The sequence below is a fragment of the Sparus aurata genome, chromosome 4 (assembly GCF_900880675.1).
Source record: "Sparus aurata chromosome 4, fSpaAur1.1, whole genome shotgun sequence".
NCBI lineage: Eukaryota > Metazoa > Chordata > Actinopteri > Spariformes > Sparidae > Sparus > Sparus aurata.
Window position 1 is genome coordinate 29,954,623 of NC_044190.1, and position 27,897 is coordinate 29,982,519.

General features: G+C 40.8%; 2 protein-coding genes across 3 annotated transcripts in view; both read left to right on the plus strand.

The window, feature by feature from the left end:
• The window catches only part of galnt2 (UDP-N-acetyl-alpha-D-galactosamine:polypeptide N-acetylgalactosaminyltransferase 2), a 59,006-nt gene extending 45,959 nt beyond the window's left edge, over window positions 1–13,047 (plus strand). The window contains exons 11-16 of one of the 2 annotated variants that reach the window (XM_030414524.1): window positions 650–776; window positions 5,261–5,353; window positions 6,254–6,337; window positions 6,825–6,978; window positions 8,273–8,392; window positions 8,492–13,047. In XM_030414524.1, coding sequence (XP_030270384.1) covers window positions 650–776; window positions 5,261–5,353; window positions 6,254–6,337; window positions 6,825–6,978; window positions 8,273–8,392; window positions 8,492–8,647 — 734 coding nt within the window. In that variant the 3' untranslated portion in view covers window positions 8,648–13,047. The remainder of the gene's footprint in view (window positions 1–649; window positions 777–5,260; window positions 5,354–6,253; window positions 6,338–6,824; window positions 6,979–8,272; window positions 8,393–8,491) is intronic. The other variant, XM_030414525.1, reaches the window with a different exon arrangement.
• A 2,029-nt stretch (window positions 13,048–15,076) lies between these two features.
• Window positions 15,077–27,577, plus strand: smyd2a (SET and MYND domain containing 2a). Its single transcript, XM_030415070.1, has 12 exons — window positions 15,077–15,381; window positions 16,709–16,772; window positions 17,208–17,318; window positions 18,219–18,279; window positions 19,685–19,812; window positions 20,484–20,551; window positions 21,346–21,448; window positions 21,587–21,697; window positions 22,104–22,224; window positions 22,402–22,576; window positions 24,194–24,302; window positions 24,426–27,577. The coding sequence occupies exons 1-12, from the start codon at window positions 15,209–15,211 to the stop codon at window positions 24,507–24,509; spliced, it is 1,308 nt and encodes a 435-aa protein (XP_030270930.1). The 5' UTR covers window positions 15,077–15,208; the 3' UTR covers window positions 24,510–27,577.
• Window positions 27,578–27,897: the final 320 nt, after the last annotated feature.

Consider the following 27,897-nt stretch of genomic DNA (forward strand, 5'->3'; position numbering starts at 1 on the left):
TGCACCTCTCTTGAGACTTGATGCTGAAATGGCACAGATGATCCGTCTCACACTGTGATTAACTCATGAACTCATCTTTGGTCTCCATGCCAAGAAAGTGATCAAGAAGAGAAAACCGTTGAGTACTTTAGTGGTCATATCTGGGGGAACGACTCCTCCAGACTTCAGTTGATCTCAGAAAATTACAGTGTTAATGTGATAATGATTATAGTCAGTATTTAGGGGAAAATAACCACAGTGTACACAATGGAGATCATTTGCAAACAGTAGAAATGATATAATAACAGTCTCCACGATGCTTTTGTCTGAATGCAGTTGGGAAATCGCCGAGTATAAACAGAATGATTCACGCTCCTCTGGAGACGGCACAATGATTCAGAACTGCATCGACACTTCAGATACTGGTGTCTTTGTGTGCTCATTTAGACGACACTCATGCAAATGCCGACAATGAAACCTGACAATATGAACACACCAAAAACATTTATGAGGTGCAGGTGTCCTGAGTTAGCTTTAGCACAAGACCTCTCTTCTCACATCCTGCTTATAAAAATGAACTGTGACATTTTTTCAGAAACAGTTTGTTGTAAGTCTTATGATCTGTGTGCACGTGTGTGTGTCGGTGTGTGTGTGTGTTTGTGTGTTTCAGAGATCTCATTTCGTGTGTGGCAGTGTGGTGGCAGTCTGGAGATCATCCCCTGCAGCAGAGTTGGCCACGTCTTCAGAAAGCAGCATCCATACACCTTCCCTGGTGGCAGCGGGACTGTGTTTGCAAGGTAATGCACGCATGCACGCTCACACACACACACACACACACACACACACACACACACACACACACACACACACACACAGAGGAGCAGGGTGGAGCAGTCAGTCACCATTCAGGTTCAACACATCACATTCATTCATTTAACTGCAGGATAACGATATTTCTCATTTAGACCTTTTGTTGAGTCTATACTGGAAATCTGGTGCTTCTCATAAAATAGTGATTAAATCATGACTACGCCTCTAATGTGTGTGATGTTAGTGGGCGGCTGTTCAGCAGGCCTTCTACTAATTGGAGGGTTGGTGGTTCAATCCCCAGCCCCACCCATCCACATCAAGGCTACTAATCGAATTTCCCAAAATGTCTGATTAGCTCAGTTGGTAGAATGGGCGTCCCACGCACAGAGACTTTGTCCTCGCTGCAGCGGACCTAGGATTGAGTCTTGGCCTATTTTCTCAAAGTATTGGTCATCCCTTCAACATTGTCACAAAATCACTTATATATATTAAGGTATTAGGGGAAAATGTATTGATGTTTTGTTTTGTTGCCCAGTGTTTTTGCATTTATGAAATGCTTTTGAGAAGGTTTCAAATTATCGAGATATACTCTGTGTACCGCTATACAACCAAAAATACACCGAAACTATTTAAAGGGAATGTTTTTTCATTTCAGTGATTACATCTAGGGCTACACAATACCTTGAAATATAATGGAAATCAAAATGTGGCCCAGTGCAACATCCAAATCATAGAAGCTACTATTCTTTTTTTTAAAAGATAAAGCATGTGACAAAACAGCTTTATAATGAGGTACTGTAGAGCTGCAGAGATGCAGCAATCAACTTATGTCAAATCATTAGGATGAGTTTTCAGTGGAAATGAAAACTATGTCTCAAAGATGATCATAACAACTGATCGTGCATCACATGGTAATCGTTATATGTCTTTTAAAATAATTGCAATATGATTTTATTTTATTTTTTTATGTTTTACCGTAACACGCAGCCCAAATGACTTTCCCTCCGTGCAAAACTATTAAGACGTTTCCTTTTACCTCAGTTATTTCTGATTTTGGTAGCCTCGTCCCTTGTACCAAGTGCTGTTGCGTACACTGGAACATAAATAATTAATTTTACTACAGCTTTGAGAATTAAACCGGTGTTGGATAATTAAAACCAAGCACTAACAATTAAAAAGCAATTAAAAAGTAATTACAGGGAAAAAAATTGTCTTCAGATTTTGAAAGAATGCTCTTATTAAATATAGAAGATGTGTTTTTGTCTCTCTCTGTGTCTCTGTGTGTGTGTGTGTGTGTGTGTGTGTGTGTGTGTGTGTGTGTGTGTGTGTGTGTGTGTGTGTGTGTGTGTGTTGCCCTCTAGTTCTGATACATGTGACAACATAATCACTTAACATCAGTCCTTGGGAACATGATACGTGGAGAGATACGGATCTCCCTCCTTGAAACTGTCTCTAACCACAAGTATCCACCCCTGGAAACGAGCCCAAGAAACCCACACGGCCCTGATTAAGAGCATCAACAACCCTGATAACAGGGAACAGGGAATTTAAAGTGCTTATGGTTTCTCTGGAATAACAACATGAAGCCAAGGGGTGGAATAAACCAATACGTGGAGTATCTTGAGTATCAGCTTATCGCTGTCTTAAGTATGTGTTTGAAACAGGCTTTCTGAGATGCTTACAGATAATTGTGATGCCTCTTTTAATAGGGGTGTCACAAATGTTTGACTCTAAATGAAATATGAAAATGACTAAATGTTTCCTGACAGCTGTGACCAACAGAGATGCTCAAGATGTAGAAACGAATCCAACAGCACGCAAGAAAAGAGCACGAACAACTTAACACTACTTGACTGGGCCCTCAGCCGGATGAAACCAAAAAGAAAAGACTGAGTTTGAACTTCAAGATTAGATTAAACAGTGTCAGGGCCTTTAAAGCGTGTTCACTCTGGATATGACTCAGCTCCAACGCCTCCTGTTGACCAAGGTCCCAGTATATTCTTATCAAACCGTGTCTCAAAAGTAGTTGCATAATCCTTTTCCAGCACTTCAAGATATCGTTCATTAATTGGTTGGGTGCGGTGATGTCCTCAAGCATCAGCCTCAACAATGCAGAGCAGCTTGTCGGCGCTTTCAGGGTGCTTCAGTTGAATGTCTCACCCTTCAGTCTGAATAAAGCGGCAGACACCCTCTCTGTGTCTGCCGCCAGAGACCCTGGGGAGCTGCCAGACAGCGCATGGTTTGTCTGCTTGGACGACTTTATAATTGTTGTGGGAGTTGCATTTCCCAAATATACAGCTTAAGAACATTGGACATGTGGAAATGGGACCAAAGTGAAGAAAGGCCCCTCCAGACCTCTTATAAAGCTCCCAGTAGAGCACATTGCCTCTGTTGATGGGGCACAGGTGGATCAGGATGAAATGCAGAGATTCACAGCTGGTTTCATGTTGAAAGCAGTTGTTGTAAAAAGTACTGAAACAGCATCTGGTGTCACCTCCAATGAATTTTTAAGTTCTCTGATGTACAGACGTCAGTGTCCGTGGTTTGGGGGATTTTTATTCCACTAAATGGTTTCCAGCAAAAGCAAGTCTGCGGCGTTTGAAACTGAGATATTGTCTATAGCAGAAGTTCACTGTGTTGACATATTATATATTTATTGTTGCAAAAAGCTCCCAAAAGGCATACTATAGTAAAAGTAAAGATATTTTGTTAAGATAATACTTTTTTAAAAGTGAAAAGTCACCCATACGACTAATACTTGAGTAAAACTCTTTTTGAATTAAAGGCTGCATATTGTAGAAAGTGAGATCCCTGTCTCTTTAGATAAAACGGGAAAGTGTCAAAATCCCCAATCGTAAGGAAAAGCAGCTCTGCCTTTAAAGGAGCTGCCAGGACTCAACAATCCAGCATCACCTTCAGCCCCCAACACAACCTTTGTTGCAAAACTACTGGCAGACCTGAAGCGGAAAGTCGGTGGGTGGTTGCTGCTCAGGCCTGTTGGAGTTGACCAATCAGAGTAGACTGGGCTTCTGAGGAGGGGGTTCTTAAAGAGACAGGTGTGACAGTATGTGGAAAAAAAACCCAATTTATTTTCTAAGCAGTTTAAGTGTGAACCTGAAAATGAGCATGGCCCTTTAATTTAATAGTGCACTACTTTTGCTCGAATGCAATTTATGTAATAAATGAAGTAGAGTAATATTACAATATTTGTTTTTAAAGTTAGGTGGACTAGGAATATAAAGTACCTGAAAAATGAAATATTTAAGTACAAGTTTGGTCTGAGCACCAAAACACAGTGTTCTGTCTGGCTTGTCTGTAAGAATTTATATTTCCTCCAGTACAAAACGGCGAATCGCAACACTGTGGTTAGTAATTTGTTCCAGAAGTGAAGGCAGCTTTCTGGACACATCTGCAAATACAAGTTCTGTACCTGTCTGGAGCTGGATACGTTTTAGCTGTGTTTGATGACTCGAAAGATCTTTTCCAGCAAACCTGTCATCTAGAAAATAATATATGGGCATGTCGTGTTCGGCTCCAGCTGACACGCAGTCTGACACCACTGTGTTAGATCATCAGAAAAAAAAAGGAAAATTCAACAAAATGTTATTGGACTTCATCTCAACACCTTGCTGTGCTTGGCAGTGTGCTCGCACACACACACACACACACACACACACACACACACACACACACACTTAAACGCACACTGTTGACCAATGTCTGCAGTAACTGGAAAAATAAACACACCTTTGTCTGTTTAACCAGTGGAACTCTGCCCTCTAATGGCTGCAGAGATTTATTAAAAAACTATCAAGCGACAGCAGGACTGCTTTGTTCCAGATCCCATACTTTTTCTTTGTACCTTTTAACTTGTGCTGCAGCAATCAGGACAATGTACTTTGTCATAACATCAGGCCCCCTTGCTCATACATCATCTCAGTCTGACGTAGTGTATTGATGAATTAATTACGCGCGCCAGACACAATAAATGTTTCGCACTTTCACTTGAGTGCAGTGTCATCTGTCACTGTGGCGTCTGCCATCTGTCAATGAGCTGTCATCTGTCTCTGCTCTCTCAGCGGGCTCAGTCAATGTGACCTCTCGTTCACTGCGTGTAGGATTGTGGGTCAGAATATCCAGAAAAGGATGCCGGCTTGCATAATGGAAAATGCGACCGGATGCAGTGGGACATCCCGGTAGTTTTACCTCCGCCAAGGATGTTATCTTTTCTACCGTGTCCTTTTGTTGGCGGGTTGGTGTGTCAGCAGGATTACACAAAAATCTACAGAATGGATTTCCATGAGACTTGGATAGAGGATGTGTCTCAGCCCAGAATAGATCCCATTAACATTGAGGCGTATCTTTTGACATTTTTGTTAATGATGAAAAAAAAAAATCAGGTGGCTGGTATCTCCATTTTCTCCCCGTCACTCACTCATCTTTCATTTCTCTCCTCTCACCTCTATCTCAGGAACACGAGGAGAGCAGCAGAGGTCTGGATGGACGAGTTCAAAAACTTCTACTACGCTGCCGTCCCCTCAGCGCGAAACGTCCCCTACGGAAAGTGAGTACCATGAAGTGTGAGCCCCACAGGAGTCAGACAGCATGATATAACTAGATCATAAAATCAAAAAGGCTTCCACATGAATGGGCATATTAATTGGATTGCCAATTAGCAGCAGTGTCGGCTGTAAACGAAAGTCAGTTACCCTTTTTATACATGTGACACCAGGAAGTTAATGTGGTTTGAAAGAGAGCAAGAAGTCGGAGCTTGATTTGCACCGATCAAAAGACTGCCATATTATTTGACACGCTTTAGGGATTAGGCAGTTAATTATGACACGATATGCCAAAGCGGAGGAACATGATGGACACAAATGGCGCTGCTGAGGAGTAGCGAGAATCAGATGGCAAAGCTCCATGAAAAAGTGGTAGATGGATATTAAACTGGCTTGTTAGAGGTTTGAGGGCTTATGAATATCGACATTTTTGCACGGCCATACATGGTTCTCAGAGGAGGAATCTGATTTGATTCGGGTATATAAAAAGGCTTATATCCAATGTGCAGCTCATCAGACTTACTGTGTTACTGGATCAGTCGATTTTCTATGGTTGATTTCAGTTACTTTGCTGCTCCGTGCCCATTTCCACTTTTTGCACTTTTCTCAGCTGAGGCTACAATAGAGTAGGTGCTCTCACATTCATACAGTGCATAAGTGCATGTCCATAGCTAGACAAAGATTAAAATGCTTATTATGTGACCTTTTGGGAGCACACTTGGCATCTCACTCCAGTGCCAACCTAAGCTGTTATTTTCCCCCCAGAGGATGCAGCCTCAGACGTGCCCTCGGCCTCCACCGAGTAGGAGGGCTATAATTCAATCAGTGTCGTTTTGAAAACCTTAAGCGATCAAACCTCTAATTCTCTCGGTGCGTCACCGTCTCTTTCTCTCTCTCTCTCTCAGTATCCAGAGTCGTTTGGAGATGAAGAAGAGATTAGGCTGCAAGCCATTCAAATGGTACCTGGAAAACGTCTACCCTGAACTGCGGTAAGAAAATTAGAGACTTTGCTGGAATATGATGGGGTACACAGTGTGACACAATATATAATCTTGTGTAAGCAGACCGAAATGACATGTAGGAAACCGTCTCACCTGAACTGAATCTGCAGTGTTACGAGGACGCGGTTTGTAGGAGGTCACAGCTGTGCCAGGAGTAGCACTGTGACTGTGATCTCCTCTGTGCTAATGCTTTACACTGTGGTGACACTAATGACTAACCCATGCTAGCAATTATGACTCAGGCACGTTATTAGATGTTGGCAGGTTTGCAATTTGTCACCTACATGAATGAGATTATTAGTGTCTGAACGTAGCACATCTAAATATGAATAATCTCAAATGTGATAACATAAAGGTTGTATCGTCCAATTTATCAGACGGAAATCGAACATTAACTTTCTATTGCTTTTTCTTCATCACTTGGCTTTCTTCATTTCCTGTTCAACAATTAAGTGTGTGTCTGTGTGTGCTTCAGAGTCCCAGATCACCAGGACATAGCGTTTGGAGCACTGCAGCAGGGAGGAAACTGTCTGGACACCCTGGGTCATTTTGCAGACGGGGTGGTGGGCGTCTATGAATGCCACAACGCTGGGGGAAACCAGGTAGCGTTACAGCGACAACACACACAGGTCAGCTTGTCAAACCTTACTCTCAAGACACCCGGGGGGCACTTGGTGGTGGTGAGAGCCCACGGGTGGTTAAAGGATTCAGCAATTAAAGGTTAAACACTACACAGACTGTAGGACCTATAAAGAGGAAATGTGTCTATATGTATATCTATAGAGAATAGTCTATATGTCAGTCCACCTGCAAACATAGCATGAGTGCTGAAAACTCGGCTTACATTCAAAATTGGATTTTAACATGATTCTTGGAGGAAGTGTATATTTCTTGGAACACTTTGAATAGGAGGGTGTACAGCACTGTGTGTGTGTGTGTGCGTGTGCATGTGTCCGTGCATGTGTGCAGTTTCTCAAATAGTTTGTACCTTGAAATAGAATGACAGGTGTGTACTTACTGGGAAAACTGCCATGAAGAGTTAAAGTCCATCAGCTTTACACGTCTGGTTCTCCCCTGTGCAGTTTTTCTCATTTTAGGAGCCAAACATGAGAAAATCTAGCTCGAAATCAACTGTAGCAGACAAAGATGCTTCATTAAATTCAGGTCGCATGTCTTGATGGACAATAACAACTGTCTTCTTGGGTGTTTGTTATGCTGAATTGAAACAAATTCACTGATCCGCACCACTATTATCTAGCTAATAATAGAGCAGCAGTATTCTGCTTGATTAGATCATGTGAAGAGGACAGGGCAGGTCTTAGTAATGGTAATTGTCTATTTTCCAATTTTTACAACTCTTCATATTCCATCAGCTGCTTCAAAACAAACTTAAGACAGCAATGCAGTTTTGCCCGTAGTGTAGTTCCTTCAACTGTCCTTTCATTCTCCTCAGATGCTGCTTCAAACAGATTAAAGCCAGCCGTGTAGTTGAGCATCAGCTTTTCAACAAACCTTGAAATGTTCCACATCTTCCAGACATTCCAGACAGATATTACTCAACTTTTGAAGGCAGCCGTGCAGTTAAACATCAGCTCTTCTACTTCGAGCATTCACAACACAATTTCTTCAGACACTGCCTTCTCTACTTGCAACCTGTCAATCTCATTATAATTAATTAGCACAAACAACATGTTTTCGACACACTCAAATTTGTGTTCTACAGAAGACCAGAGAACTTATAGAGAACGTATCTGTCACTATATTATGTTATGAAATAGAAAATCAGTCCCAGAACATAACATTGAGACTCCACATAAAACGACTTGGATTATCTCTCGCTCATAACATCCATAACCCCAGTGTGTTGGCATGCAGATGTGTGGGTGCAGTTATACTAATGTTTTGGCATCTTCTTTTGTAAAGGAGTGGGCCCTGACCAAAGACAAGTCAGTCAAACACATGGACTTGTGCCTGACTGTGGTGGACAGGACGGCTAGTTCGCTCATCAAACTACAAGGCTGTCGAGAGAATGACAGCAGACAGGTAAAGTTTGGTTGGACTGGGACTGAACTGAACTAAAAGCATTTAGCATAGTTACCCTTTACACTTTGTTTACGTCATGACATTGTTGTGTCTCACCAGAAATGGGAGCAGATCGAGTCCAACTCAAAGCTTCGCCACGTGGGCAGTAACCTCTGTCTCGACAGCCGCAGTGCCAGGATGGGCGGACTCACCGTGGAAGTCTGCAGCCCGAGCCTCAACCAACAGTGGAAGTTCACCCTGAATTTACAATCATAGGGGGCGCTAGAGACCCTGGGAAGAGTTGGATATTGGATAGAGACACAGACAGACTCTGAGGCCCGGATAAAGAGATGGAAACGGACTTGAGGAGAAAAGACAAAACTTGATGGATTAACGGATCCCTCTCGCTCTTCCTCAGAGATGCAGCCAGGCAGGTCTATACACCTCTCCCCCTCTGCAAAATAAACAAGACAAAGAGCCACACCCAGTGGGGGAGGGGCTTGTAGACCAAAATGGAGTAAACAGGAAACTGACTGTATTTGGTGGATGGGTGTAGACGGTGATGATCATGATGAGGAAAGAAGCTTTCCATCCAAACTACATACCTCAGTGTTTTTTCATTGATGGTTCCAGGTGAAAATGGCGAGTGAAATCTTTTCTGTTCTTTAACTTTCTTTAATGCTGGTGAAAAAATGTTTTTACTTTGTAATTATTTTATTTTCCTATTAATATTTTTTATTTCTTGCTGTTGATTCTCTATGGAGGTTTGCAGGAGCTCTTTTTTTTTTTTTTTTTTTTTGATCTCAAGAAAGAATTGGATTTCGGTGTGGTCGCTCCCCTCCGGTGCTCTCTCTGTTTTTCACCACACCTCTGTTGTGGTTTTCGTTGAGTTTTGGGCGTAGAGTGACGTGAAGGGAGGAAATGGACTTGATTCCTTGAGCTTTTCCTCTCGTTTTACTCTCATTGGTTTACAGGATCAACAGAGAAAAAATCAGCCGAGGTGGAGGGAATTAAAGCTGTGTGTTCTGCTTTGTTTTCTATACAGTCTTTCCTACAGATTGTGTCTTGGGGTGGGAGGGGAAGGGGCTTCAGGGAGGAGCTTCTCTAATTAGGATGGGGCCTGACACCGGATTGGCCGGAAGTGCAGTTCCTGAAACCAGGAAGTGTCTTGAAGCCCGCCCTCAGGGTTTACTGTTTGTCTTCACGCTGTGGCACTGGCTGCTGCAGCATCGTCACTTCTACACCGTTATGTCTCTAAACGAAACAAGAAAAAAAATCTCTCCTGTCTTTTTTGTTTACTTCTGTCAAAAGAATTATGGAACCAAAATTTCAGAAGGATGTTTTGTGTTTCAGGAACAAGAGAAGCGATTAAAGGAGTTCTCCTTCACATGATCGCTGCTCTCTGACGCTGCAGTTCAGTTTGTACATCTCCTTTTCCTGCACAGATAATTTTTCCATTTGCCTGTCTGTATTGGCTTAGTAGGAAGGGTCAACGTCTTATAATCACACTCAAACGGCATTGAAAGTTGCAGCTTTTTCCCTCGAGCCGACGGGTGTAGGCTGTAGGATCATATGCTCTCGCACGGCAACAGAAGGAAACACTGGTGCTCGTACGTGGCCAATATTGATATCCCTCTTTTTGTTGACAAAGTAAAGCCTTGATTATTCCAGCCTGAGAACAGATGTCATGCAAAAAAGAAAAAAGCACTGACTTTAGTCAAACTGTATGAAATGTGCATGCACATGTGTTCTGAAAAGCTGCATGTATCACCAAAAGGTTCCCACAGTTTCTCACAGTCAGTAGTCGTGTTTTCCATCCACGTGTTTTTCTTCCTCTTCTCTTAGTTGTGCCTGTTAGATGAGCCATCTGTTCAGAAGTGTGAAACTGCAATAAACAAGGTTTTACTGTTTGTCCTCGCTCTGTTTCTGACGGAGGTGAGCAGATTTCTTTTTGATTGCACACGCAGGACCGCTCGGAAAACTGAGAACGCGTCTTGTTTATTTTAGCGAGCCACTTTATTCTCATAATGATATTTCAGTGTCGCCAAACAGCATTGTGCCAGTTTTTTTCTGTTACCCCATAGTATTACTGATACTATTCACAGCGCACATGTCTGTTTACAACGCTAGTCTTTCCTTGGTTTCTGTGATCCTCTGTGCTGTTAGTCACTGATGAGTAACGATGGTGCCATTTGGGGAAATTGTTTTTGATTACATTTTGGAGCGACTCATCACTTGGCAGCTTCAAGGCAACTGGATTAACATAAAACGTCTTTTGAGCTGATTTACTGTACGACAGAAATCACATGTTGCAGCCTCAAGTGTCCTCTAATTTTAAATGTCCTCACACGATCCTTACTCATAAATACTCCTTTTATCTTTCTGGGGTTTTTTTTTTGTTTCGCTGTATCGTCTGACACTTTTCTACCCCCCTGATCCATCACCTGCCTTTTTTCTTTCTTCCCTTTTGTTCTTTGGACTTGTTATATACGCCTTGTCTTACACATTCATCCACCTGTAATGCATAGTGAGCAGTGTGGAGGGAGGTGCGGCTGAGACGGCAGCTGGTTGAATGGCCTATCCTGTGACTTGATAGGTTGCTGCATTGTGGGCCTGCGGGTACGAGGCCAAAGGACCCGAAGGTGAACCTAGATGTGAGGGAGAGTGTTGTGTTGCTGTGGTGACCAGACTCGTGGGGCCCCAAAGCGGATTTAGGGTGGTTTCGGTTTGAATTTAGTGCTAATCATGCGGTGAATTTACTGAGAAATAGTGGAAAAGGGTTTGTTTTTGCCATTCTGTTTTGGAAAAAAAAAAGAAAAAGTTGTCTTATCTTATAAAAATGTTGCAAATCAATAATTGTAATACTGAAGAGCTGATTGGAATTGAAGTGTGCGTTGGTAGAGTACACTGCACTACCACACATTATTAATGCTGCCATCTTTCCACACATTTTTTAAAAAAATGTTTGCGGTTTTGCTTTGGAGTTTGATTTCTTCTGATGCGTTGGGTGCAGGCACTATCATCTTAGTTAGTTGTTCCTTTACATCTCTTTCATATATATGATGTCAGATGTTGATCTGGTCATGAGGGTCAGTGGTGTCATTCTGACACTCCAGTATTAACTTTTGATTCTGAAACTTATTGTGAGAACCTCGTGTAGGTCAAAGGATCTGACCCCATGGTCCTCATCAGTGAGGATAACATGTTTTTATTGGTGTACAGCGCCCCCTGTTGTCACACTTCTTGTGGGGAACAAGTAGAAAACCAAAAAAGAAACAAAAAAAGGGACTCAAGATACATTTTTGATGAGTTTCAGACTTTTTTTATTAATCACATTCTTTTTTTGTCCTTAGTTTTGTTGATTAAAATCTGATTCAGCCCTTTTTTTAAAACAAACAGGCGGTGGGGACTGAACAGTCACACCTGAGTGGCCAACAGTTCACATGTGTTGTTTGAAGCCTTTCCTTTTTTCAAAAAATTGGTCTTATTCTTGTAACGATGAAAATATTGCTTTTTTAAATTTTTTATTCTTTTTATGTTCGACACAGAGGAAATGACTGTAGCCTCATTTTGGTTGGATGATTAAATGTTTACATCTTTAGCACAGTGTGCCAAAGCTTCCTTCCTATTTTTCTCTGTATGAGGACGAATGAAAGAGAGCGACGTCTCCGGAATTAATGAATGAGTGGCAGAGGACTCATTCGGCTACAGTTTGTTGTGGATTTCATCGTTCTTCCCAGTCTCAGTTCGACCTGTAGGACACACCTGGTGGCAGGACGACGCTCACTAGCTGATCTGGTGTCAGTTATAAAATGGACACACTAAATTTATGTCTTTAAATTAGACTGCAAAATGTCTTTTTAGGCACTTTGGAAATGGCTAATAGTATTATTTTAAAGAGAGGAAGAATATTGCCAATCCTGCAGAAGAGCATCATAATCAACACTAAGATGGAGCGTCTAACTGAACACCAGTCAGCGAACAAGAGCGTCTTCCCCACCGCACCAGTAGGACTTCATTCATACTCACTGTGTATTTGGAGGGAAACGATCAATGGTTTGATTTGATGGACTTTAACGACAGAGGATTTGTGAAGGTCAAGCTTTGTGTTCTCCCAGCTTTTTTCCTTGAAACAAGGAGAAGAGTAATGTCATAGTTTGAAGGATGTCTTTCCCCTTCAGACCACCTCAAATCCTCTTAGGACTGAAAGAAGACGAGTCCCCCCCCCCCCCTCTGATGTGTGAGAAGCCCCGCTGAGACATCCAGTTCAGGACTGCTTGAGCTTCTCCATCTTTTGCTACGAGGGACAGTAACGTGTGATCGAGGGACACAAGAGGGGCTTAACATGCACATAAGACACTATACTGTACGAGTCTCATCAACCAGTAATGACTGATAACATTTGAATCAACAGGGAGGGACATGATGTTAACGTGGCTTCACTGAATGATATGGCACGAGGGGTCGCACATGTAAAAGTGTATATTTTTGTATATACCTACATCCGTGTGTGTACAGTATGTACATATATACACAGTGTACTCAGCTGCGGTTCCTAGTTTTGTTGTCAGACTGTACAGCGCTTCTAACTGTTTCCTGTTTTATAGATACTGCAGAAATTCAACTTTGAATGAGGAGAAATGATTAACTTAAATAAAAGCATTTATATATATAAACTAAGCGGTGTCGAGTCTTTTGGTCTGCCTCAGCGGGTTGATGTTGCAACAGAAACATATGCACCAACACAAGAAATGTGGAGTTACAGAGAATATTGATGTTTCTGTTTTTGTCAGTTGCAGTTTTTACAGTTATGCAACAATAAATCTGGACCTCTATCTGCAAAATGCTCTGTTGTTCAGGAAAAGGAAGATGTGGCAGCTAAACGAGAAATTAATGTTTTTTCTGAGATGTTAATGTTTAAAGAAGGAACTTTCTCCATCCATCAGTCAAATGCTGTCACTCTGGGTAAGATGTTATATTGTAACAAAAGCAGACTGACCTCCAACCAGCCAGATGCTGTAACGGAACGTAACGAAGTACATTCACTTATTGTACTTAAATTTTCGATGTTTTGAAGGCAAATATTGTACTTTTTTTCCCAGTCCATTTATTTGATAACTTTAGTTTATAGTTACTTTACAGGCTGCTGCAATAGAACCAAAGTATAACCCTTTTAAATTATTTTATTGTATCTGCAACTGGATTAAACACTGAGAACACTGAGTCTGATTGTCAGATGCTGAATATCCGATTGGATCATCTGACAGGCTGATAATGTTCGACCCATTGTACAGTGGCTATTTTAGAATGGTCATCATAATGGATTGTCTTTACTGATGCATTCATGTGTAATAGTACAACATATGTTTTTATATTACATTTTGCATTGTTAATCTGGAGGGGATGAGAAACTGTTATTGTTTTTTATTAACTGTTATTAATAAATGTAGTGGAGTAAGAAGTATTCTGAATTGTAGTGGAGCAACAAAAGATGAAATATAATTACCTCAGAATTGTACTAAAGTAAATGTAGTTCATTATTTTGCACCTCTAAAGTACTCTATGTCATAAAATAATTTGTATCAGATATTCTGTCAGTGCAATTTGTAAACTGTGACAGTTTTGCAGTCCTATACTGGCGACATCTTTTGCATGTCTGCAGAGGGATCTCCCTCCTGTGTGGCTCTTCATGAGGTTTCTTCCATCCTTTTTTATCTCTCTGTTAAAATGTTGTTTTTTTAATCAATTTGGCAAGTTTTTCCTCACTTGAACCAAGTGTCTAAGGACACCGGATGTTGTTCACTGTGCAGATTGTAAAGCCCGCTGAGGCAATGTGAAGGGGATTGTGGGCTATATGAATACAATTAATTTTATCTGATAAATAAAACACACAACATGTAAGACAGGAGAAAGCAGGCTAAATTATTAAGGAATCAAAGGAGTGAGTAAAGTAGGACACGTACAATGCAGAGAATTAATACAAAACAATGTTAAGAAGACACAAAGTCCAGGTAGTTTAAACATGACAACGTATGTAGTACATTACAATATGTAGCATTCAAAATCAAGCTTTAATATTTTTATTAATATTTATTTTATTTTAATCTTATTTTTTTAACATACAAACATATTTTTAGCAATTACATACAACCTCATGCATGGATTTATGTCTCAAATGTGAGGAAAATTTGCTAAATTTTTTAAATGCATAATTTTCACATTTTGCACCCCACAAGCAGAGACACATGCAGGATAAAACCGGTCCAGAGGGGACGTGGTCTGACCAACAGAGACATAAAATCCAGGCAGAGCACACAAGCATACAGTGATTATGTGTGTTGGCATGTCTGGTCGCTTTTTGTATTGGGGCAGACAATGGTTGATTAAACGATTGGTGAATTGTAAGAAAGTTAATCACCAACTATTTTGAGAATGGATTAATTGTTTCAATCACTTTTCAAGCAAAAATGTCAAACGTTTGCTGGTTCCAGCTTCAGGATTTGCTGCTTTTCTTTCTCAAATTGGATATTAAATGAAGAATCTTAACATTTTAGAAAGGCTATTTAATGTTTTATTTGTTTTTTAACATGATGTAGCGGAATAATTATTAATAGAAATCATTATTAGTTGCAGCCCCAGTGCAGTCAGAGCCTGCATGCACTGATTGGATCGTGTCGTCGCGCGGCCAGCAGGGGGCGTTGAGAGCCGCACCGCGCGCACACGGGGAGCGCAGAAGAAGAAGCGGCAGCAGCTCGGACAGAAGCTGATTAGAGCAGTCAGCAGACACAGGTGGTGGTCGGTACTATCTGCCGGAAGAACCGTGAACAGAATAAAACCATGAAGAACGAAGGTATAGAAGGCACGGAGAGGTTCCTGAGCCCGGACAAAAACCGAGGCCTGCGGGCGGTGAGGCACTTCGCGGTGGGGGAGCTGGTCTTCGCCTGCCCTGCCTACTCCTACGTGCTGACAGTGAATGAGAGAGGAGCGCACTGTGAGAACTGCTTCACCAGGTAACATCCTACCTCTGGACAACTAGAAAACACACTTCTGTCACAGTCAGCCTCGGGCTTTCTTTCAGCCTAGCTTAATTAAAGCAGCAGCAGCAGCAGCAGCAGAGAGAAGTGATGTGTCCGGTCCAGAGCGCTGGCTAACCTCAGTACCTAAGCTAGGTTAGCTTGTGAACCTCTGGACACCTACCGAGCTGGTGCAGACTGAAATGGGTCAGTGCGGTGAGGCAGCTCACCTGACTGACACTGCAGCACTGTGTTAGGAGCACTGCAGAGTCCAGAGAGTCTCAAAAAGATGTCAGCATTCACGCACAGCAAGCTTAACGTGGTCGAAATGAGGCCATTAACATGCTAGTACAATCTTATCACATGTTCAAGTTGTTTACTCCACTAAAGGAACACTTCACTGATTTTAAGCCTTTTGTTTATGTACGATCTGTTGCTTTTTATGCACCTAGCAGTAGAAAGACTGCAGCTAGCCTTTATGATGTCAAGTCTGCCTCTATTTCAAGTTAAGAGTTCTGCTCATTCATGATAACAACATAATTATAACCCGAATTTGATCCGTGTGTGTAGTTCAAACAGTGTACGATGTTAAGTGGTTGAAAGGCCTGCCTACAACATCCAGAGAGTATTGACATGTGTAGGTGTGTGTAGGCACAATTAGTTCAAAACATACAGAAAGGTTAAACTGGTGCTTGTTGAGATCGCACTCTTTTGAGCCATTATGGCATCAAATGAACTCCCTCTCACACACTCAGCCACTCGCTTTCATACATGCACATGCGTCCTACCCAGGCTGCCATTCAGGTTTGTGGAGCAGTAAAAGGTTAGGGAGCTAAATATAGTTGTCCATGTGTCCTACGAGCGTAGAGGAGATGAGAAGGCCAGGGGTGCATGTGTGAATTGAGGGGGGTGGACGTCTTTGTGACTCCCGTAATCCTTTGTGGTTTTCAAAATGGCCCTTTTGTTTTATTAAGATGTTCTGTAAATGTTTATAGAGCTGGTGTGGAACTGATTTGGAGCTTCTTATTCAAAAGTATATCAAGCCATCATGAATAAATTCAAAGTTTTGGAAACAAACTAACTTCTGAAAGTGTTTGAAAACAAAACTGCAAGACTGTCTTATTCACCATCATGATAAAAACGACTGTGCAAAGTTCTTGTAAATGTGGGAAAAGAACGTTTTAATTTAATCCCACGTCAACCAACCGGAAAGCGTCCAGACAAAACGTCTCTCCAGATATTACTGCGGTGTTTCATGTTGGTGACCCAGTCCACTTCTGACAGCCGTTGAGGAGTAAAATGTTGTGTCTTAATGTCATTACAGGAGAGAAGATCTTTTTAAATGTGGCAAGTGTAAGCAAGCCTACTACTGCAATGTCGACTGTCAGGTAAGAGGGCTTGCTGCTTTTTTTTCGTGTGATGATGTGTGCCAGGTTCCACAAATAACTAAAGGAGCGGACTACATGTTACTGCTCCAGTAAACAGCCTTTTCCCTAGGTTTGTGGAAGGCATTCATGCAAGTATTAGTGATGAGAGGTTTGGAGGTCCAAATGTAGCTTCATGCACATTTCAGCTGTCTGTTTTCAAATAACACAAAAGGATAAGAATAGGCAGAGATAATGTTATTATTAATATAGCATTAATACAGTCTGTGCATGCACACACTTCATGCCTACTGTGTTCATTTAATTCTCTCTCTCTTTTACCCTCAACTTCTTGCCTGTTCTGTTTAAAGCAGTTGTTTCATGTATTGTCCTGCTGTAAGAACGGAGAGTTGCTAACTGTTGTTATTTCTGTCTTTTTGTGTTTATGTGTTTATGCAGAGAAGCGATTGGCCTATGCATAAACTGGAGTGTGTAGCTATGGTTGCCTACGGGGAAAACTGGTGCCCGTCTGAGACAGTCAGACTGGTCGCTAGACTAATCATGAAACAGGTAAAATAAGAAGCAGGTGTGAAAATGTTTCAGTGTTCAGATAATGGACAACATGTATGTCTATGTAGTTTCAGACAAAGAGAGAAAATATTAATTCAATACTGTGCCCTTTTTTTAGGAAAGCACATTTTAAACTTTTAAGAGTAGCACACTGAAAACGAAACAAAATCAAAGACTAAAGAGAAAAACAACTGGAAATGGAAAGTTATGTTTTGTTGTTGTTGTTGTTGTTGTTGTTGTTGTTTCATTTAAAGAGTATTCTTTGCTCTTTTAGCCTTTATATTGATAGGACAGCTATGAGAGTCAAACAATATTGTAATATTATGAATAATGTTAGTAGTTATACCTGTGAGGTTCATGTAATCATGAATGTAACGAAACTTAAAACTGCCAGCCTGTATTTGAAAGCTGCTGGCTGAAAGAAGTTATGTGAAATTCTTTAGAACCTTTAAACAAACTTTAAAGAAGATAAAAAGTCAAATAAAATAAGTGGTTGCTTGATAATAAGTTAATCTTCTGAGCGTAACCATATTTTATGCAAGCGAACAGCGATGTAATGACTTAACTCATCTTAGGTTCATTTGAATACCTTTGTGTGAATATCAAAGTCTTATCATGGTTGTCATATCATTGCTACTCACTTATTGGACTCCAGAAAGGACACATGTTAGATTGGACCTTTGAGCCACTTGATACAAACAGTTCATTAACACAAACTAACATAAGCTTGTTGTGTTGTGATGATTCCTCAGTTTGAATTAAAGTATAGTGCTTACCTGCTGTTGTTTTGTTATAGTGTATTCATTATTTCTTAATTGATCTTAAATTTGGTTATTTTGTATTTGATTTTGTGTGATTTGCGGTCTTGCCTTAACTGATCTCATGTGTTTGACTTTTCAGAGAGTCACAACAGATCGAACCCCTTCAGAAAGACTGCTGCTGCTCAAAGAGTTTGAATCTCGTAAGTATGTCTGTGTGTGTATGAATACATGAGCGTGCATGTTTAGTTACATTTGCGTGCACTTTTAGTTACATGGTGCAGTGTGTGTGTGTGTGTATGTGCGCAATCTTTCTGTGTCTCTGCAGTTGTAGCAGTGTGTCTATTAATATCCTCTGCTGTAGCCTCCAGTCCTCGTTCTGTCTCTTTTTATTCACTCCGATTCTGCAGAGCTCTGGGGACTCAAATCCCAAGCTTCTGGGTTCTGTAATTTCCATTTTCCCCTTCTTTAAAAATCACTGCCACTGTGCCCTTGAGCAATGTACTCAACCCTCTTCTCTGGGAGACTGTGATTGTACTGTGAAGCTCTTAGGTGATGTATTTGATCCATATTTATTATGTCAGCCCATAACTACAGTAAAGAATTGTAGAAAGGAAACTAAATCAGACAGCCAGATTTATAACATTATTACAGTGTTTTCTGTTTTGTTTCTATGGTGCCTTTTTAACCAGTGGCTCACTCAACTGTGGTATTCAGATTACAAAAAATATTAGACCTGAAAATACATGTTAGGCTGCTCCTAATAATCCTAATCATAAACTGTCAATTGATTAGATGTATGTATTTGTCAAACACAAACAAAAACAAGACTGTTGTTTGTCTAAGTGCCCACAAACTGTTTTCTCTGCTCCATTTGGTATTATCATTTAGTGTTAGCTGGCTCAGATGTGTCATCAGAGGATTGTCACAGAATTAACCTTCACACCTGTCTCTCATGCTCACAAAGCAAATCAGTGACCAGCTGCTGCCTGCTGCCAGCAGACTGCAAGTGTGTGTGACTGACAATGACACATGGCCTATAGCAACAGCATATCCCACGCGTTACGAACACTGAGTGGTTGTACTATATGCTATATGATTATGCTACACTAAATTATTATGATAGTGGTGACAAAACATATATAGATATAATTGTGGAGTAACATTTATATTTTGTCCTATTACATTTATCACCTGCCTTTTGAGTTATCCCATTTCCCCATTGATGGTCCTGGTGGGTCCTTGAAATCCTGTGTTTGAATTTCAGGCAACTTGGCCTAGAATATTTGTTAAGATAGACATTTCACCATTAAAAGTTCTTAAAATGTATATTACGCTAGAATAGAGTTTGAAGCTCTTTTGATATTTCATCACTGTAACTCAGCAGCACAGTTGAGAAGCATCTCTCTCTCCGTTTGTTGTCTGTGAGCTTCAGTAAAGCCTGCTAGTTCTCATTATATCCATGTCTCAGTGTTGTAACATCTTTCAGCATTGATCCTTGTCAAGCTATGCTGTGTTGAATTTTAGCAAATGGAAAGTCCTTAATTTGTCTCTTTCTTTGTCATCTCCTCTGACTCTGTTTTTCTGTCTGTCCATTGTCTTTTCCAGATTTAGATAAGATGGACAGTGAGAAGGATGAGATGAACCAAACAGACATTGCAGCTCTGCACCACTTCTACTCCAGACACATCAGTGACCTCCCCGACGATCAGGCTCTCACTGAACTCTTTGCACAGGTAAAAAAAAACTTGACAACACACCAGTGTAATCTCTATAGAACAATGTTCGCCAAATAACAACTTGTTTAAAACCTGTTCCAACAAGGATCCAGGATCCTGGGTGTGTTTTTCTTACTGTCATGTGATTGGTCAGGAGAGCATCAAAGGCTTTGGCTGACAGACAGACAGGTGTTGACCTCTCTTGGTCTGTGAAAGGACTTGCAAGGTTGCAAAATACACAAAAAACATTTAGACCCACAGTGTGCAAATATAACATGTATTCATGTGCACACTGCTCTTACTCTGTCTGCCCTTACATCATCCCCAGCTGTCCCTGCAGTTGCTGGCAGATATACATTTAAGCACATGTTGAAGTCAAACCAGGATTTACGTCACACACACACACACACACGGTCATCTGGTCAGTTTAATTCTGCAGTGTTTAGCTCTTTTAATTTGATCGGTCTGTCAGAGCTGCTGTCTCCTTTCTGTCCATGCTACACCATCAGCCTCTTCTTATCTCACAGCTTCATTCAGTCTCTTACTACCGGATTTCCTCCTCCTCTGTGGTGGGGATGTTACAACATAAGTGAATAAAAGGTGATGCAAGTTGTATCATCATGTTACTCACCCATCTTTCTTTCTTGCCACATCCCTCCTTCTCTTTCTGGCCTTTATTCTGTCTTCAGGTTAACTGTAATGGTTTTACCATAGAGGATGAGGAGCTCTCCCATCTGGGATCAGCTGTTTTTCCAGAGTAAGTATTCAGTGTTAACAACAGTTCATCCATTCATCAGTGTATTGCACTACTGATAGAATTGGAAGGAGCTGTATTTGACAATTTTAAATCCCCTCCTCAGTGCTTTATTTAATTTGCTTACAAAGGATGACTGATAGTTTCATGATTAGGGATGTCAATGGTTAACCATTAGTTCAGTAGTACTATGCTGTACAAGATTAGGAGCAAGCACTCTGCTGCCATGTCTGAGGCTCGCAGCCAAAGACCAAGTTGCTGCTGGCATAGAAAGTGTGCAAGCTAGCCAGAGCTAACGTTAGCTCCGAGAGGCAGCTGTTTTCTACATTTACACACTCAGTCTGACGGCTGGGCAGCATACTGACACTTCTTTTTCATCTTTGGGAGGAGGTTGTGGTCCAAGTGTGTCAAACTAGGTGAATGGGGCTTGTTGGCCAGTTTACATTTGCATTCTTAGATGGCAGCCATTGCCAATGTGGGTGTCTGGGCTTGTCCATTTTCTCAGACAGTGCTTTGATTGAAGGAGAAATACCACAAAACTTGTTAAATTAAAACCGTCTGTGTGATCACTCCATTGACCATAGAACAAGAGTTGTATAACTCATCTCCTTCTTTCTTAGGCCGTGAACTTATCAATCACCTCTTGTGTAAGACATCGACATCTGATTTGTTTCATTGTTTCAGTCAGCGTAGCATATACATAAACCATCATGTAGGCCCGCCTTTATTACAGTTCTGTGATTTCACAAACCCATCTTAAGCTATTGCGCCTCTCCTCTTTCCTCTCTTCCCTACAGTGTAGCGCTGATGAATCACAGCTGTAGCCCGAATGTCATAGTGACCTACAAAGGCACGGTGGCTGAGGTCCGAGCTGTTCAAGAGATAAACCCTGGAGATGAGGTAAGTAAACACTGTCACAAAGATGCTTCTCAGTGACAGCCAGTTTGAGACCACAAACATCAGGAAGAACTACAGATTCTTATACATTTGTAATTTTTGTTTCTGTCTTTCACCTCCTTCTCTCTCTGTGCACTGTAGATCTTCAACAGTTACATCGACCTGCTCTATCCGACAGAGGACAGGAAAGAGAGGTTGTTAGATTCTTACTTCTTCACATGCCAGTGTACTGAATGCACCTCCAAGTCAAAGGTACCTTTCACTTGTCAGACTCATACACCTTTATAATGTTTTTAATCATTGATATCTAGAATGTAAATGTGGCAGAAACTTTTTTGCTCCATGGAAGTGAGAAATATCAGTGTCTCATGTGCCTTCCTTTGTTTGAAATTTGACCTTATACTCTCAAACGAACTGATTAGCTGTGTCCAGATCCCATACTACATAAGCTAACATGCTAATATACTGTATATATTACGACTGTAGAAACCAGATGCTTCCAATTCAGCCCAAAATTGGGACAGAAAATAAAACCTGGGTGTTTTGAAGGATGTAGAGAATCAAAATACACCTTTAGAGTATCTTCTGTATTATATGTTACTACACACATTCCTAATCTGTTTCCTACTCTTCATGATTTCTTTTCATCCATTTCCAGGATAAAGAAAAAATGGAGATCAGGAAGCTGAGTTCTCCACCAGAGCCGGAGGAAATCCGATCTATGGTCCTTTATGCCAAAAATGTAATCGAGGAATTCAGGAGAGCCAAGCACTACAAGAATATCCTCTTCCTCAGCTCATAACTGTATTTCCTTTTCACACTCCTGTTTCCATTTTTTTTCTGATTCCCTTCCTCCTCTGCAACTTCTGTCTTTATCAAGGACAGCCTTTTACATCCCAACATCCTCTTCATTTAGCTACATTGTTTGTGTCATTGTGTCCTTGACTCTATGGCACCCCCCAGTGAGCTGCTGGAGATGTGTGAGCTCAGCCTCGAGAAGATGGGAGCGATATTTGCTGACACCAACGTCTACATGCTGCACATGATGTATCAGGCCATGGGTGTCTGTCTCTATATGCAGGACTGGGATGGAGCTATGAGCTACGGAGAAAAGATTGTTCAGCCATACAGGTAAAGTGATCTGTGAGGGATCTGGTGAAGATACATTAGGTCCTGTAAGATAAGTCAATCAGTTGTACAGCAACACTCTTGACAGTCACCCCATTTGTAAGAATTTGATCTCAATACAGATCTCTGACTTCTTTACACTTGATCCATTAAAATCAGAATAGATGAGCCTCTTTGCACTAGAAATGTAAACTAAGTATATTTCTGGAGGCAGTGTGATTTGATTAATGGTCCAGATGAATATTCAGAATTCAATCATTCCGGGCTTCAAGCTCTGTGCTTGTGGCTGAACCACAGTGGTTTGGACCAGTCAGCGTCCTATGAGGAACTACTTGCAGCTACGGATTTTTGTTGGTTGTGACAACCAGTGAGAGAAGCAACTGTTTGTTGGAAAAAAAACAGTAGCGGCTCTATTATGCCTGGGTCCCGATGCACAACTTTCGAAGTTGTGCTGCTCATAGTAACAACTATCTGTCTTGTTATCTCTAGTCTTGGAGTCTTGCTTCGCACAGTTCATGACTGATCAGTGGCAGGGGGGTTACACATTACAAGATCAGACACACGAGATGTGACACAGGAATGACGCAGTCCAATTAGTTTTTCATGTTGATTTGCAGCGAGAAAAAGAAAGAATAAGAAAAGAATATGAGTGAGAGGATGGATTAGGATGATGGGCAGCAAGGATTATTTTGGCAATGAAACCAAGAAACTGTCTGCAGAAACTGTGGTTCAGCAAGAAGTCACAGCTACAAATACTAACAGCATGTGTGTTGATATTGTCAAAACTATAAAGATCGTCATTGCGCAGAGCAGCCTCTGATCTTGGGCTTTTTGTTGGCAAACTGAACAAGATCAGGGTTTAAATTCTGTAGAGTGAACTTGGCATTAGAGGTTAGTGTAGCAGTGATATCAGAACTGGATTTTCTTTATTAAAAGAAGAGCAAAGAACAGCACTGAAGACTTTTTCTCAAAAACATGTTTACGCCCTTCTCTCGACTGACTTCGGCAAGAGTATGATTTACCACCTGGCTCTCTCCTACTGTTTGATTGGTTGAAGTTGGGCTGTAATAGAAAGCGATAAACAGATGGTTCAGCCAATCACCTGCTATGTTTTTTTTAATTTATTTTTAATGTGCCTGCCCTTTTCCTGACCGTTTCTAAGAACTGGTTCTGTTTCACAAACCATCTGGCTCCTCTGGTTACAGTTCCTCACTTCACCCCAGTTATGTAATGAGATTTGCTGCAGACCTCTATGAGGTTTAATTCTCTTTAATAATCTTTTTTAAACTGCACTTTGCAGCTCAGAATGATGTTGTTCATGTTTTACTGACATTTATATACTTATATGCAGCATAACCTATTTTCTCATTATTTGTTCTTAGTCCTACCTACAATATACACACTATGACAACGCTAAACACATTGTCCCTCTGTGGTACACAGCTTTCAGCCACATCTGGTACATCTTTTATCTTTTACTGCTGAACTCTCTCCGCTTGATATGTTCTAAATTTTTGTTGCACTACAACTAAACTAGATGTAGCATTAATTATAGATCTTATCTTGTTTCCTCTGGTATTCACTGTTAAGCTTGATGCATAAATTATATTCTCTCTACAGTGTTCACTACCCAGCCTACTCTCTAAATGTGGCGTCTATGTATCTGAAACTGGGACGTCTGTATTTGGGGCTTGAGAAGAAGACACACGGAATCAGAGCTCTGAAGAAGGTACATTTACACATATCTGGTCTGCTGGTGTATTAATAAAGACAAAGTGAAGATGGAGACATATGTAAATGTGACAGTTAGTCTTTGAAATGATTGTAAATTCAGTTTTCTTTCTGTCTACAGGCAGTTGCCATCATGGAGGTGGCTCATGGGAAAGATCACCATTATGTAGCTGAAGTCAAACGAGAAATTGAGGAGCAGAAGTAAACGAGGTGGAGCAGGAGGAGCAAAAAAGATTACGAAGAGAGATGCTTAACTGAGGAACCTCTCTGAAGACAACAAAATCACAACTGCATGCCACACATCTTATACCTCTGCCTTTCTGTCGCCCGCTCCAGTGTTTGTCATGCCTCTCTCTGGAGGGGTCTCTTTCTTTTCTCAAGTGTATTGTCAACATATTCTGGCTGAGGATGACCACGTTCTGTTTCCGTCTATAATACTCACAGTTCTAACCTTGAATTTCACATGTTGTTTTCTGTGTGCTGAAGCTCATTAAATCCATTCAACAGCTATATTCATATTTTCAAAAAATGTGATCACATCTGTGGAAAAAGAAGAAAAACCTAAATACTTCCTCTAAAGCTGCCTTTTGGACGAAACAAAGCTTTCATGTGACGGCTACAGAAACTATGTTCTGCAGTTTTCCTGGAATATTGCCCTTTTTTTGCGAGTCTGAAATCATTTAGTCCGTTCTGCGACCCATCAACAGAATGTGTTTCACTATTTTTCATGACTTTGGCAGCAGTTTTGGCCATACTGCTTTGCTCTATAGCAGTTGTTTAATGGTTTGGACTTCTGTACAAACTGGTTCATAGTTGTTACAGAGGGCATTACTACTTAGTTGCATCCTCTGCATTTTAATTTTATCAGATATTCAGCAACAGAGTTTCCAGCTTCATTGATTCATGTTTAAACTGTGAAAAAAAGACGACTGACCATGCATCAGGTACTCTGTAGCAACGGAGAGGAGAATGCAAAGAACTATATTCCTGACTGAATAACCAGTGTTTCGATGGGCTTGTCTTACAGTATGTTTTGCTTGTTTTAAGAACATGAAGAAGTGTTGCATGTTTTATTATTATTATTGTATTTTATTTTTTTCATATGAGGCTTGTTGACCAAAAGGGCCACGGGTTTGATTGACAAGGAACCAGCTATAATTCTCTATTCACAGTGTATCCTTAATCAAGGGTGCTGATTTGAGACCAGATTACCTCAGAGTGAAGATGTCGCGACTACGACATAACCACTGATCCTGGATCAGAGCCCCTTTGCTCTCAGGAAGAAAAGGCGCAACACTGTAGCTTTTGTTGCCTTTTATCAAGAGATGCATTATTGAACCTTTTTTAGTTTTTTTTCTCAGAAGCATCATTAAACCTGGGCATGAAGTCATCTTAGCATCAGTGGACAGAATATTGACATACAGTATGACTTTGCAGGATATGTATTTGACTATTCACACAAGTGATAATGAGGGGGGATATCATCCTCTTCAAACACTTAAATCTTTATGGTCAACAAGTGCATCTCCCTTTAATCTCTGGTTTAGTGCAGAGTTCATGTTTGCACTCTGAGATGATCTTAATATTTGACAAATTGTACCAACATGGCAACTTTTAAAGGAAGCGTTACCTCTGGCCGAAATAGACGCACATAAAATGTGTGTCAGTTAAATTAAGAAAATCATGTTGATCGCATGGTTGGTCATAAATGATAGAAATGTTGCCCGTGTTTAATGGTTTCACAAGACCCCGACCCTGAAATTATGATCAGGAGGAGGAGCACCTTTAAAGGCAACAGGACTTACTCTTTGTTGTTGCTGTTGTGAATCTAAAGAGTAGGCATGCAGTGTGTGAAGGAGGCCTTAAAAAGTTGAAGGTTAAGGCAATGCAAAGATCATCACCTGGGCCTTACTTAAAGGTTCTTGTTGCACTAAAATTTTGTACAATTTTTTGTGACAAAATGATGTCAAAATGGAAAACCAGTAAGCACATTTTGTTTCATTTTTATAAGTTTCTGAGACCCGACAGTTGGCCTGCCTCTAGTGACACAAGTCACAGATGTGATTATTTTATTCTTTATAATACCTGTAGCTTCTCCCTCTTTAAAGGAAAAGTTCACCACAAAATGAAAATGTAGTCATTATCTACTTGCCTTCGTGCTGACAGAAAGTTGGGTGAAGTGTCGTAGTCCAAAAACCCATTCATGGTCTTCACAGCAAAACAGCCTGGCAGCATTCTCCCTAAAAACTGAAGTAGATGTGGACTTGAAATGACCCCACACAGCATGTCTGGCATTCTCCAAGTCTCCAGAAGCCCTGAGATCCCAAATCGATTTGAAAAATACTTTATTTACACCTTTGATCAGTTCATGCACCCACTTTAGACATAGTGAGCTGTGATGCACACTGCAACTACAGTGAAGACTTCGGCTTTATAAAGGATGTAAATAAGGTCTTTAGAAATCAGTTGCCAGTGGTATGGAGCCATCTTATGTTTTTTTTAGAAGTTCCCGTCTACTTCAGTTGTGTAGGAGAATGTTGATATGATGTTTTGCTGTGAAGCTTGTGGACAACCAAACTCCTCCTGACTGTCCATCTATCTGAGGGTGAGTAGATGATGGTTAAATTTAAACTTTTGGCTGAACTGTGCCTTTAATATGGATGCAATTTTTATGCACCACATGAATGTGGGTTACTGCGGGTTGGAAACGGCCCGTCGTTACGAGTTGCCTGTGGTCACATTTGTAGCAACTCCTGAGCTGGCGACTCTTTGTGTCACCTGTAACTAAGAACTTGTCTGCCTTACAGCTTTTCATAGGTAATCCAAAAGCACCAATCAGCAGCTCTGTTCCACATGTTTACTTTCTGTGGATGTTTTTAAACAAAGGAAAGACACAAGGAAAAGACGTTTTGTAGGCTGGTTTGCAGAAACCAAAAAAAAACATCTTAACCTTCTGTTTGCCAGACTTGAGCACACATTTAATTTCTGGCCGTACTCTTAAGAACATGCATTTGATTTGTTTGACTTTTTTCTGTGTTGTCATGAAAGATGAAAACCTGTGGCACAAGGGTTAAAACAGTAGAAATCCATACTCATGCTGCATGTATGAAACCAGATGGAAGGAAAAACCCAGATGATGTTTTCTGCCATTTCTGTAACAAACTGTTTCTTTATCAGGCATGAATGTTGTGTTAGTGGAATGCAAAACAACAATGTGAGCCTCTGATTCTTTCTGTACCATGTCAGTGGATCTCAATAAATGACAGAATGACACATGCTTTGCTATGTGTACTTTTTTAAATCCAATACAGTTTTTCTTGATTGCTTTGACCTGTTTAAACAAACTGGAATCCACTCGGTTTTCATCATCACTGTCTCAGCAGAGCCCAAGACACCTCTTGCAAATGTGTTAACCCTTTGTCATTCAATTGACACATTTTCCCCACTCTTTTGCAGAACAGTTAACACGGATGTCATTTGAGCAGTCCAAACTCCATTGTTTTAGCTATGGTAACCAAACAGAAACCATCTGTTCCTAACTATTATAAACTACCTACATCAGTATGAAATCACTAAAGCACCTGTTTGACACT

Bases quoted from the DNA above. Each gene is read 5' to 3' on its own strand.
- smyd2a (XM_030415070.1), top strand. From the start codon at position 15,209: ATGAAGAACGAAGGTATAGAAGGCACGGAGAGGTTCCTGAGCCCGGAC. The intron at 19,813-20,483 runs GTAAAAAAAAAC...TTCTGTCTTCAG, and splicing joins TCACTGAACTCTTTGCACAG to GTTAACTGTAATGGTTTTAC. The intron at 24,303-24,425 runs GTACATTTACAC...TTCTGTCTACAG, and splicing joins GAATCAGAGCTCTGAAGAAG to GCAGTTGCCATCATGGAGGT.